The sequence below is a fragment of the Cyprinus carpio genome, chromosome A1, assembly GCF_018340385.1.
Source record: "Cyprinus carpio isolate SPL01 chromosome A1, ASM1834038v1, whole genome shotgun sequence".
Classification (NCBI taxonomy): domain Eukaryota; kingdom Metazoa; phylum Chordata; class Actinopteri; order Cypriniformes; family Cyprinidae; genus Cyprinus; species Cyprinus carpio.
This window is the reverse complement of record NC_056572.1, coordinates 4,296,491-4,309,257: the sequence shown is the minus strand read 5'-3', so window position 1 is coordinate 4,309,257 and position 12,767 is coordinate 4,296,491. Positions and strand designations below refer to the sequence as shown.

At 34.5% G+C, this 12,767-nt stretch overlaps 2 protein-coding genes across 2 annotated transcripts; both read right to left on the bottom strand.

Annotated features, from left to right (window-relative positions):
- Positions 1-13: 13 nt before the first annotated feature.
- Positions 14-5,324, bottom strand: asah1b (N-acylsphingosine amidohydrolase (acid ceramidase) 1b). The gene is made up of 14 exons (XM_019088228.2): positions 5,011-5,324; positions 4,761-4,807; positions 4,066-4,156; positions 3,731-3,817; positions 3,448-3,526; positions 3,281-3,355; positions 2,671-2,716; positions 2,388-2,532; positions 2,123-2,177; positions 1,863-1,944; positions 1,106-1,237; positions 877-1,000; positions 738-794; positions 14-661 (listed from the first exon to the last, which is right to left on the bottom strand). The coding sequence occupies exons 1-14, from the start codon at positions 5,086-5,088 to the stop codon at positions 572-574; spliced, it is 1,188 nt and encodes a 395-aa protein (XP_018943773.1). The 5' UTR covers positions 5,089-5,324; the 3' UTR covers positions 14-571.
- A 769-nt stretch (positions 5,325-6,093) lies between these two features.
- On the bottom strand, positions 6,094-11,052 carry frg1 (FSHD region gene 1). Its single transcript, XM_042719086.1, has 9 exons — positions 10,841-11,052; positions 10,622-10,693; positions 10,006-10,136; positions 8,145-8,202; positions 7,841-7,955; positions 7,234-7,338; positions 6,842-6,933; positions 6,633-6,743; positions 6,094-6,421 (listed from the first exon to the last, which is right to left on the bottom strand). The coding sequence occupies exons 1-9, from the start codon at positions 10,900-10,902 to the stop codon at positions 6,385-6,387; spliced, it is 783 nt and encodes a 260-aa protein (XP_042575020.1). The 5' UTR covers positions 10,903-11,052; the 3' UTR covers positions 6,094-6,384.
- Between the last annotated feature and the right edge of the window lie 1,715 nt (positions 11,053-12,767).

Here is a 12,767-nt window from a genome sequence, read left to right as displayed (position 1 = left end):
TTTGCACAAAACCTGCTTTGGTAAGTGTTTATTTAGCAAAATGGTTAACTGATTCAGTACATTTAATTCCACAACAAGTACTGTATCTCCATGATTTATTGATGATAGTTGTGTAAAGTTTTCTACTGCTTAAGTGTACAACTTATCTACATTTGTTTCTTTTGGTTGATCATTTCCCCCTCATGCATTTGTTAGTTAACAGGGCTGATGAGGTTGGTTATCAAGTTGTTCCACTGTGCACATTTCTGTATTCTAATACGTGGTTACAAAAAACAACATACAAACATGTCACATTCACAAAAATTTGACTGAAAAAAAATATTTTCTATAATGTCACACATAATATACATTCTCAGTGCAGTTAATTTTGTTTCCATTACATGCATCTGTAGACAAGTGTTAAGTAGGCTGCCCTACTGTACCAGTTTGACAGGTTAAGCTTGATTAAACCCAACAATGCCCACGTAATTTCAAAAGCAGACACTGCAAACCTTTTAAAATGTAAGATTAACAATTTTAAACAGCTAAAATATGAATTACAGAAGATCATCACAGTATTGCAGCTTGTCCCTCACCACGGCATGCAGGGGTTAGGACAGTCACGGATATACGACTCCAATGTTCCCTTAGACACCTCCATAAGAGTAGTGTATGTGGTCAACTATACACAACCAGAAAGATAAGTGTTAGACAAGTCAGAAAATGAAATGTGAAACACTAAAAGATGATGAACCTACTTTATTTAATACTGGTTTGGTGGACAGCACATCATAGACTGTCTTTATGGAGATATCCTGAAATAAAAAATAAAAAAATTAAAATGGAATATTTTTGTTAATACCAGTTTAGGTCTCTGTTTGCAGTGGCCACACTCACAGCCTGTGTGGTCTGATTCATGCATTTCATAGCCGGAGTTCTGCGGTCATCCAGAAACAGAGGCTCTTTCCAGTGGTCATAGTTAGTCTCCAACACATACCACCTGCCATTCTTCACATCAAGCCTTAAAAACACAGAAAGTGTAATGTTAAACTTAAATCCTAACAACTTCAAACTCACACGTGTTCTTTTAACTATGTGTAGAGAATAGCAATGCTCGCCCGCTCACTCCAGTGGACTGATGCTGTGTGTTCTGGATCTGGTGATAATGCAGGCTTGACCCGGCTGGTTTCCTCCGAGGATGAAGTACGCTGGAGCCAGCAGCTTCGTGTCAGACAACAGGGCCTTGGCACTTTCATAGCTAAAAGAACACAACATCCAAATTATCATCTTTATATGCCAAAGAGACATCCATCTGATTCTTTTGTTTCATATTTCTATATCAATAAATAAAAATTTAAATCACCGGTCAAAATTTTGAAATTATTATTATTGTTATTTTTTTTAAAGAAGTCTCATTCTCACCAACAGTAATATTGTGAATTATGATTACTGTATTTTAAAACTATTATGCAAAGCTGAAATTTCAGAAATCATGCTAATATGCTGATTTGGTGCTCAATTATTAATTATGGTTCTTATCAATGTTTTTGCTGCTTAATATTTTTGTGGACACCGTAATAGAATATTACTGTTTTACAGTATTTTTCATCAAATAAATGCAGCCTTGGTGAGACTCCTTTAAAAAACATTTTAAAAAATCACAAGTACAAACTTTTGACCGTAGTGTGTAAGTGAAACTTCTAAATCTTATGATGAATTAAAAAGTGATTCTAAATGCATAATAATGCTTTATACTCTATTACAGAAATTATTTCAGAAAACAATGCACCAGAATGATTTGATATTTGAAGTAACACTTAATTTATTAAAATTACATTTCTAAAGCATTGTAATGCACAAATATATATTTATCTGTAGCCAACCTAGTTGCATTCTCCAGCACAGAACGGGTCAAAAAACTCATCCACATGCCGTCTCTCTTCCCCAAGATCCACTCCAGAATCCCTGTAATTCACATCACAAGTCACAATAAAACTAACACGCATCTACCAAAGATCTGAGCAAATAAAATAAGTACACATATATGAAGAAAATAAAAACCTGCAAATCCTCAAGAAATAAAGCTTCAACATATTTCTGACAATGCCTCATATGACTCAGCAAATATCAGGCATGGGCTTACCGATGTAGCCTCCATCCAGAGTGAAGCGTTCATTCATAGTGAGGGTGAATGAGTGCTACAAAGAAGACAGAAGACAGAGAGACACTGAGAGACAGAAGCAACGTGATTACTGACCAACAATCCATGCTTTCACAATTCTCCTTCCTGTTAAACTGCAGAAGCCAAACTACAAACAATGTCAGAGACAAAAGGTCATTCTGAATCTTGTCACCATGATTTATAATCTCAGATTGCTCATATAAACGGATGTGAGCTCTGTCCTTACTGGATGAATCCCGGTCAGCATGCCCACGTATCCTGCAAAATTAGTTGATTTAAAGACAGTCTGGTTGTTGCGTCTGAAGTCAATGTTAACAACCAGTGGCTTCAGCTTCTCTGTGATGATCCACGACCTGTTCTTCAAATCCCATCTGTAAGCAGAGCAGACCACAGGACAATATGAAATCTTCATCTTTTGATTTCAATATTTATATATATAGTATATATATAAACAAAAAAAAATTAAGGAAGTAGGTTAAAAACAAATGTCAAAACAACATTACACTCACCCCATGAAAAGTCCAAAGTCCAGGTTCCTTGCATGGATGAGATTGCCTACGATAAAAACAAACGAATGAGTCCTACATGGCACAACTTCAAACAAAATATTCTCATATCACAGTTATTGGTTTAGTTTGTAATATAATTTTTTTTTTTTGACTGCCATTCAAAACCTTGGTGTCGGTAAACTAAGAAGTCTCTTATGCTCACCAAGATGGAATTTACTTGAGTGTAAAAACAACAATAAACATAAGCAATGGATTATTATTGCAATTTAAAATAACTATTTTCTATAAAGTGGTGCTGCTATGAAATCAGAACACGGAAGACATTTTTTTTTTTTTTTTTTTTCAAAATTCTTTGATTAATAGAAGGTTTAAAAAAAACATTTATAATATAAATATTTTGTAACATAAAAGTTTTACTGTCACATTTTATTTAATTTAATGTATCTTACTAAATAAAATTTCTAAAAATATAATAATAATAATAATCTTACTGACCTAAACTGGTACTGTATGTCATTTAATTGGTATATTATATTTTATAACATAGATGTAGATTATAAAATATTATCAAAAAAAATGAAAATAATGTTATCTCTGACGATATCCTCACCATTGACATCCTCTGCAACCAGAGACGTGCACACGGTGAACACCTCATAAAATATGTTGAAGAGCACCACCTCACCTGAGTCACAGAGAACAGATGATTGTGTGATTTAAATACAGATTTCATTCAACAGTGTTAAACATAATAGTATTGTTTTAATGCATTCATACCCAGAGAAACACCAGACACTGAGGCGATTCCTCTGATCTCCTCATTGAACGGGTACGGCAGGGTGTCCACCATCAAGGGCTGCGGACAAACACATCATAGTCCTTTTAACAAGCACTGTTAGCAGAGTTATTACAGTCCAAATTATTAATGTACCGTAGATGAACGGTGACAGGTACTGTATACAGTATGTCTGCCAGATATGAGATTTAGGATTGTAGTATACTTGAGTCAATCATGATTATGCTTACATAATTAGACTGATGAGATTCTTAAATAACTCACCAAATCCTTATCTACTAGATCGATGAGCTTTCCACTGGGAACAAAGGCATCTGCTAGATCTCTGATGGCCTGAATCATGCTCACCATCTAAAGACAACACACACGAGCTCTTGAGAAATGTTCACCGAGAGTTGCTCAAGAACATCTGGTTTTAGTTTTGTGAAATTCAAGGATTTCTCTTACATTTTGGTTCATAGTTCACATAAAAGTCCACCAGTTCATAATTTAGACCTCTAACAATGAAGTGAATAGTCTGTCGTGGCTAAACAACTGGCAATTCTTTTGTTGCTACAAGTACATTCATAGAAAGAGCATTTAACCGGATATAAACTCACATCCTTCTTTTTGTCTGTAATGACATCTGTCCATCTTTTGTTTGGAGGTAAATCCAGATTAACAGTATACCAGGACACATCCCCTTCAAATCTAAAAGATCCAGAGATTATACACATTTTCATATTCTCTCCCTTCAATGTGCATTACAAATACAAAGTTACATTTTAAATCATTCATATTAAGAGAAAATTAAGTTTTTGTAGATTTATAGATGAACTATGATGAAAACACTTTAAAAGTTTTTTTTTTCTTTAAGTTGGTACAAAAAAAAATTAAATTAACATTTTTGCACTAAAAAATTACAATGGACACTGTAATATAAATGTTATAATAATATCACATTATAATATAATATATGCAATGATAATATAGGCTAATATACATCTTTTGCAATTGCATAACAATGAAACAACGCCCTGTTGTTACAAAACACCTGACTTTGTTTCACTTTAAAACTAAATTATACTTTTTCTTATTAACATCAAAGACAATAAGCTGGTAAAATAAAAACATTTGGAATATCACTATTAATTTTACACATCCGTTTCTCTGCTGTGATTCATTCGTGAGGTTTGTCTTTTCACGTGTTGTACATGTAGGCTAACTATTATATTCCTGTACTGATTTTTAATTTTGGTCTCTGACAGCAGTTTTTAAAGGTTGTATAATCCATGATTTCAGTTGTCATACTCACGTTGGGCCGTTTGGAGGATACATGCCACTTCGGCACTCTTCTGTGTACTGAAATGTGAACATTAGTCATTTAATTCAGTAAATTGGAGTTGTGTTGGTTACTCAGTTAAGCTTTTCTATGCCAACAGCACTGTTGATTTAGGTTATAAGACATACTACTGGAGTCCTGTTATAACTTAAGCTGATACGAGGATAATAGTAAAGAAGCATTTGTTTTCATAAATAACAATACAAACTAGTTTGTGACTTACCGGCGGGACATACTGCGCAGACAAGCACAGAAACACAAAAGAGAGAATAAAACAGCAGAGGTTTAATTTGGGAATCATTGTGAGACGAGCGCAGTGCCCGGTGCTCTTCAGAAGCGGCTGTGAGCGCGGAAGTACCGATGATACTCGTGACGGTCCGTGATCTGCGCAAACCCACGAGACACCGGGGAGTTACCATAACAATGAGCTACAGAATAAAACAAGTAAAGATGACTTCGCACTTTCTGTCTTGGGTTTGGGTTTGTCGCCGTTTTATTTCACTAAGCTGTACCATAAGTCGGTCCTACATAATCTTATTATTATTATTATTATTATTAGTATTAAATAGACTAAGGAGAAATAACAGCCGCAGAAAAAGAATGCAGTTTTACCAGACAGAGCAGGTCAAATCGATCGATAAACAAACAGGCGACTGAATCGCGCCATCTAACGGCTGTAGAGGGAAGTGCAACAACAAGCATATAGTTTTAAGTAGTTTTTAATTACACAAAGTTGGCAAATATGCACACTCGTTCAAATGTAAACTTAGAGATCTTTAGAAAATTAGTAAAAAGTCTAAGACATTACATTTAACTATCTTATATCTTAGATATATTATTTCAAATGTAACAGTGGAAGTACAAATTCATTTTACGTGTATATTGCAAAGCCTTATCAACTGCACAGGATTAATATTCAGTATTCATTTATCTTCAAATGTGGCTTAACATGAATAATATTATCACATAAATGTTTACATTTAGTCATTTAGCAGACGCTTTTATCCAAAGCGACTCATAAATGAGGACAATGGAAGCGATCAAAAAGAATAGCACAAGCTAGTGTTAGATGCCTTTTTTGCTTTTGTAAATTGTGTAATAAATAAAAAGAAAACAAATAGATATAATACAAGATTAGAGAAGCTAGTTTTTTTTTTGCAAGTTTAAAAGTGGAAAAAAAACTTTTTTTAAAGAATAGAATTAGAATAGAGTGCTAGAGTTAGAGGGTCAAATAAATATTAAAACCCTACAAAATAACACCACATCAACACTAAATGACTAAAGTCACATCAAGGATAACCACGTTTTCCATAGATTAATCATTCTTTTCTTTGTATGTAACAGAAAATTGGATAACAACAATGGCATTGAGATTTTTGAGTTTACAATCCATTTAATTTGGTGAATTAAGCAAATGTACAATTCAATATTAAACAAATTACTGTTGCTAATAACAATATAATTGATAGGATATTTAAAAACAACAACAACATTGTTTTCTTGTGAAAAGTGACTAGGTTTATTATTAAAAAAAAAAAAATGGCAGATTCCATGACAATGTAAAATTATAATGATGATGAAAAAAAAACTGCTGGTTTCACTTGCAGTATCTGTCAGCCTTCATCTTGGCTCTCCTAAAAAAGAAACAAAAAACATGATTTCTTATAAACATATGATAATACATCACTTCCCACTGTAAATGTAGAAATATTTGCATCTTCACGATGTTTCAAACACCAAAAATCTCCAAATCTGACACCTTTTCATCCATCTCAGGATGATTAGCAGTTATTATCCAGTATGATCACAGTAAGAGGTTTTTCCTCCTGAAGTCAGACGTCTTACCTGTCCAGCAGGGCCTCATGGAATTTTCCTTCTGTTCTGGCTTTTTTCAGCGTACCACTGTCTCCCTCATTTACCCTCAGCTTCCGATCCTGAAAACTCTGGAACTTCTTCCTGTAGGCAAACATTCACATAAACATTAACTTCACTGTATGCTCAATAAACAGCAGAGCTTCTGTATCTTACTGCAGGTAATAAATGCAAGCACTCACACGTAGTTGACCTCACAGTTCTTGACATCACCCCTGTCTTCATCTGCAATATCGTCTTTTCTCTTCACCTCTCTTTCTGTGCATGAACGGATCTGTGGGCAACAGATAAGCATGAAAAAAAAATATTTATAACCTTCATTCCAGGAAAAAAGGTGTAATTTGTATTTGTAATAATTTGATAGCAGATGTGTTCAGATAATATACATTGGACATTGTGCACTGCAGTGGCCAAATCTGGCCACTCTAACTGAATTATTTCTCAAATGTTTGTTGAGCTTCTAGGGGCAAAGATATGGATGTCTAAAAAAAAAAAAAAGCCTTGAATCATTTCCTTCAGACAACAACAAAAAAAATCCATCTTGGTGTGGACTGTGAGCTCAGGAGGGATTCACCTTGATCATCTCCTCCTCTCCCGCGGTCTTGTTTTTGGCCACTATGTCTCCGCTCTCACTGTAAGAGATGAAACAGCTGTTTGCAGCAAGTAAGGCCGTCTTACCCTATGGCAAACAAGAAACAACAAAAATAAAAGAAATGTTAAAACTGAATTCCAAACTTTTCAGCCTAATGTACCAGTAGGGCTGGGCGATATATCGAACGATATGATCATGCGCATCTAGTCAGTAAAGCCGGTTCCCTGATTCGCGCTAAATCGCCATCACCTGCTTTCAAATGGAGCGGCATTTAATAGACAGAGCCGTAGTTCACTGACAAGCTACGCAATATCGCATTCATTATCGCAGATGAATCGCCTTTGATAATGAACGCGATATTGCGTAGCTTATCAGTGAACTACGGCTCTGTCTATTAAATGCCGCTCCATTTGAAAGCAGGTGATGGCGATTTAGGGCTAATCAGGGAACCGGCTTTACTGACTAGATACGCATGATCATATCGTTCGATATATCGCCCAGCCCTATGTACAAGAGTTATTCACATTTACACAAACTGAAGTATTTTCATTGTGACTGGTGAACTGATCTGATTGGCAGATTCACTCACATCCTGAAACACTGGTTCCCACTGCTCTCTGGAGCCGATGGCATCTGATCGACCGACCACAACACCGTCTGAGTTTATACCTAAATACTTCCCATAGCCTGACTTCAGCGCTATCCTACACACCAGCAAAACAAATAAGAAAAAAAAAAAATAGTCACATGATCAAAATAATTAGCTACAGAACATTACAAGGTGCTTAAGCATTTAAAGGTGCTGCTGTTGTTTTACTGAACACTTGAACACTGATATCCCATCACTACACACGACACCTAGTTAGAGATATAGATATGTTCATGATCTTTACCTGGAGTCTGAGACTTTGATGGCAGTGAACTGCTCTGGAGGATCTGGGCCTTCATCCTCTGCAAACACAAAACATATCATCACCATTTTTTTCCAAGTATTTTCCTATGCTCACCGAGGCTGCATTTAGTTGATAATTACAGTTAAAAAATAAAAAAAAAAAATAAATAATAATAAAAAAAGAAGTAATTTTATGGATTATTATTCCTGTACGCTAAACTGAATTAATACTGAAGTCTTCATGATCATTCTAAAATCATTCAAAAATGCTGCTTTAATTGAACATTTCTTATTTTTATCAATATTGAAAGCAGTTGATTTCTACAGTGATTTCTTTTTGAATAGAAAGGTCAAAACTACAGTATTTAGTCATTATAATTGTTTTAATGTCAATCTGGGTTAACGTAAAAGCATCCTTGCTGAGTAAAAGTATTAATTTAAGTTTTTTTTTATTTTTTCTTCAAATAAATCAATTTATTTAAAATCAACCCCAAATGTTTGAATGATAGTCTATATTTACTGTATATAATTGCACTATTACTGGAGATGAATCTAGCATTTCCATTCCACAAAAGAATTCAAAGCTGCCACACATTTATAACGGAATAATTTCTATCTCATCAAAGTTTTCATGGCTGAACATTTATAAGAATATGAAACAATGCTGGAAAGTTAGTGTGTGTGTCCATGTTTTTCTCCTGGAGAGGTGTGGGAATCACACAGATGCACTGGTCATGAATCGGGTGTCATGAACAGTTACGGTCTTTCATTTACTAATTTCAGGTCTCAACCGCTAAATTAAATAGATTTTAGAGAGAGTGCACAAATGTAGAGAGCGATCCTTACACTCAGCGGTCAGTGAAAAGCAGAAAATGAGGCTGGAAAGAAAAACAATCGTAAACAACCCCTCCTGGTGACTGAACTATGAAATTGCTCTGTGCTTTGCATGAACGGCTGCAGTAATGGCGACTGACCAACCATAACATTATTCAGGTTTTTAAATCCCACACTGAGAGCAAAAGAGAAACGGCAGCACCTAGCCATCTCTACTTTCGAGACTTATTTGTTCCACGCTATTAGAGGGACCTTTTCAATTTAAAAGGCAATATAAAAGCTGCATGGCATGGCAGAAAAAAAATACAATGCAGTATAATTGCAGAGATTTGCCTGTTGCCTGAAAACACTGCAGATAGAGCTTGTAAAGTGTATTTTAAAACATGATAGGCCTAAAGAATAAAGCATTTCATTTCCAATAAATCTTCTAGTTCATTTAAACCAGCTCATCACTATATTAATGCACTTGCTCATCGCAAACCGTGTCAATATTTCAAAAGGCCATCCTACACGCACAACCATTTTTGTACATTTTGTAAATTTTTACTTTAACTTGTTTTATTATTTAAATGTGTTAATTGAGGTCCATTTATAATGTTAGTTATAGCTAGATACAGATTTAATCATGGATATTTTAATCTAATTTAAACTTACTACTAATCTGCTCAACTAGCCAAAAACATTTTAAGGAAACATGAGTTTAAAAAACACAGTAAGAAATATGATGCATACATGTGCTTAACTGATTTTGAATGTGAATTTCTGAAACTACTTAAATATAAAGTAATTGGTTTAAAATCATTTAAAAACATATGAACCACTGGTCTAAAGAATATTCTTTTAATTCTCAAAACAAATATTTTCTTCAGGGAATGGAGGTAATGCCACCCTGTTTATTATTTAAAAAAGATTCAAAATAAAACACAAAGTAAGATATATCTGAGAATCTATTAGAGCAAAGCTAAAAGATCTGTTTTGCCTCCATAAACCGGGCTTGAGGAGTTTAATGAAGCAAACAGAATCAGCACCTTTATGTGGCGCTCCTACAGTGAAGAGTCCAGTGTCCAGCGCATGAATGAAGGACTTTTTGTGCATCTCAATGGCCACTGTGCCTGTGAGCTCACCGAAGCTCTTCACTGTCCACCATCCACCTGAGGAAACATCCACAAACACACACACGCTCATATCATGAACCACAAACACTTCCAACAAAAATACAGCTATTAGGCTTATCATACAGCATTTACAAAGAACTATCTATCCATCTATCTGTCTATTTATCTATCTGTCTGTCTATCTATCTATCTATCTATTGGTATCTATCTATCTGTCTGTCTATCTGTCTGTCTATCTGTCTATCTATGTCTATCTATCAGTCTGTCTGTCTGTCTGTCTGTTCTATCTATCTATCTATCTATCTATATTTTATAACTATCATGTGGACTATCTGTCTATCTAAATGTCTATCTATCTATCTATCTGTCTGTCTATCTATCTATACCAATCGGTATGTCTATCTATCTGTTGTCTTCTGTCTATCTATGTCTATCTATCTATCTATCTCTCTATCTTCTGTCTGTCTGTCCTTGTCTGTCTATTCTTCTATCGGTATGTCTATCTGTCTATCTATCTATCTATCTATCTTCTATCTCATATTTGGAATGGTCAATGATATATGTTCGTTTTCTCTTTTTGTCCTTGTTCTTTTTCTTCTTTCTGCACAGTTTGGAAGTCATATATGTTAGCGGAAATACTTCTGATATTAACTGTTGCATCAATTATTACAGTAACTGTAAACATTAATGAGAAACGATACATTTTCAGAAACTTTTGTTCGAACGTAATACAGAACGAAAGCCTTACCTTTTATCGTTTAATCCTTTCAGGACCAGCTTGGTGGACTTGACGTGTGAGTACTCGGTCATGATCACACACGGTTAAAGCAACTTTGTAAAAACGTTTGTGTGGGATTATCATACGATGTTTTTATATATCGACGGCTCGGAAGCGTTTTGCTGCAGCAGCGCTCTGTGTGTGTACGGTGGGCGACAGGAGTCAAAAGACCGCACTGAAGACGCGCGGCCGGGCTGAAGCGCGACACACATCGGTCGGAGGAATATATAACGTGCATAGCTTGAAAAATGAATTACTTGGGGAAAATTGTTAACTGTGATTTCTCCAGAGATTATTTTGTCTGTGTCTAAAATCACATACTTTTTGAGGAGGAAGTCCTTCTTCTTTTGAATAAGTAATTACTTTGCAATCACAACCTTTAAAAAATTGTTATATATTGCTTCTTTAAATATATTTTCGTACTAATTGCTATATAGTATGAATGTGTGTGGTATGAACATAATCTGGATGTATTTGATTTTATCTCTGTAACGTGGTTATTGTAATGTAGCTTATAGTATTAACTGCATCGCTTCCATTAACATCTTTTCTCCCGAGGCCTCATGGGATAGAAAAGTGTCCTGTGGATGCACACTTGCACTTGACTTTCTGTTTCCAGTGTGACGGATGAACAAGAAGTTTTCAAAACATCTGTTTCAATCTGTTTCTTGACTCAGTATTTTATTGGACCGCCAAATGTTAAGACATTTTACACAAAATTTAAAGGACAAAAATTATTATTATTATTTTTTTTTTTTAGCTAAACATCTGATGGTAAATTTTCTACTGAGAAAAAAGTACACACTTTAGTATACCAGTTGTATCTCTTTAAATTTCTTACACCATTAGTGAAGTGAAGTGAAATTACATGATGTGACATTTACCCATATAAAACAAAAGAGGGTCAGATTTAAATTGTATGTTATGTTCCAAGATATCATATGGGTATAGTAAATAGTTTTTATTTTCTCTACATTAATTTTAAAATGTAATAATTACATTTTATTAATTTCCGAAGACAGTTTATTGGCCAATCTCATTCTGCACTTGCCAGTTTTCATTTTGGATCCTGCATATAAGAACCTGCAGACACAAATATATAATAATAACTTGTGTGTGTGCCTATAAATGTGACAAATGTGTACATAGAAGTGCAAAGTCTGACATTATTTACCAAAACCTGCATTATATTTTGTGAAAACAGTATAAAGTAAGGTATTTTTGTTATTTATTAATTTTTTATTTAAAAAATACAGAATGTTTTCTGTTAGGGGTGGTTTAAAGTTAGGTTATAGTATTTATAACTAGCTTTTTTTATAAAGAAAAAAAAAGTTGATTGGCCCTATCCTGAGAACAAAGATGATGGCAGACAGTAAAGAGGCAAGTTTTCTTTCTAAATTCACACTTATATCCTTTAAGCGATAAGATTTTTATAATATATGACATCTAGATCGCTGTATATGCGGCTCAGTTCAGACGGCAGCAGCACAAGTAAACCCGATCATCACTTCCTCTTTACTGTTAGTTCAGCAGCAAATGTAACCGAGGATCTTAAAGCGGTCATATGACATTGCTAAAAAAGAACATTATTTTTGTGTATTTGGTGTAATCAGAATCAGAATCAGAATCAGAAAGAGCTTTATTGCCAAGTATGCTTGCCCAAACAAGGAATTTGTTTTAGTGACGTAAGCTTCCAGTACACAGAGACAACAACAACACACACAAACAAAAACAAAAAAACAAAACACAAATCTTGCAAAATAAATCGGAAAATAAATAAATTGTATGACCAGTTGTGCTATAGCTGATAATGGAATAGAATAGACTGAGATGCAGGATGGAGGGGTAACAAATAAATAAAAGGATATTGCACATTTTTATTGCATAAGTGGGGAAC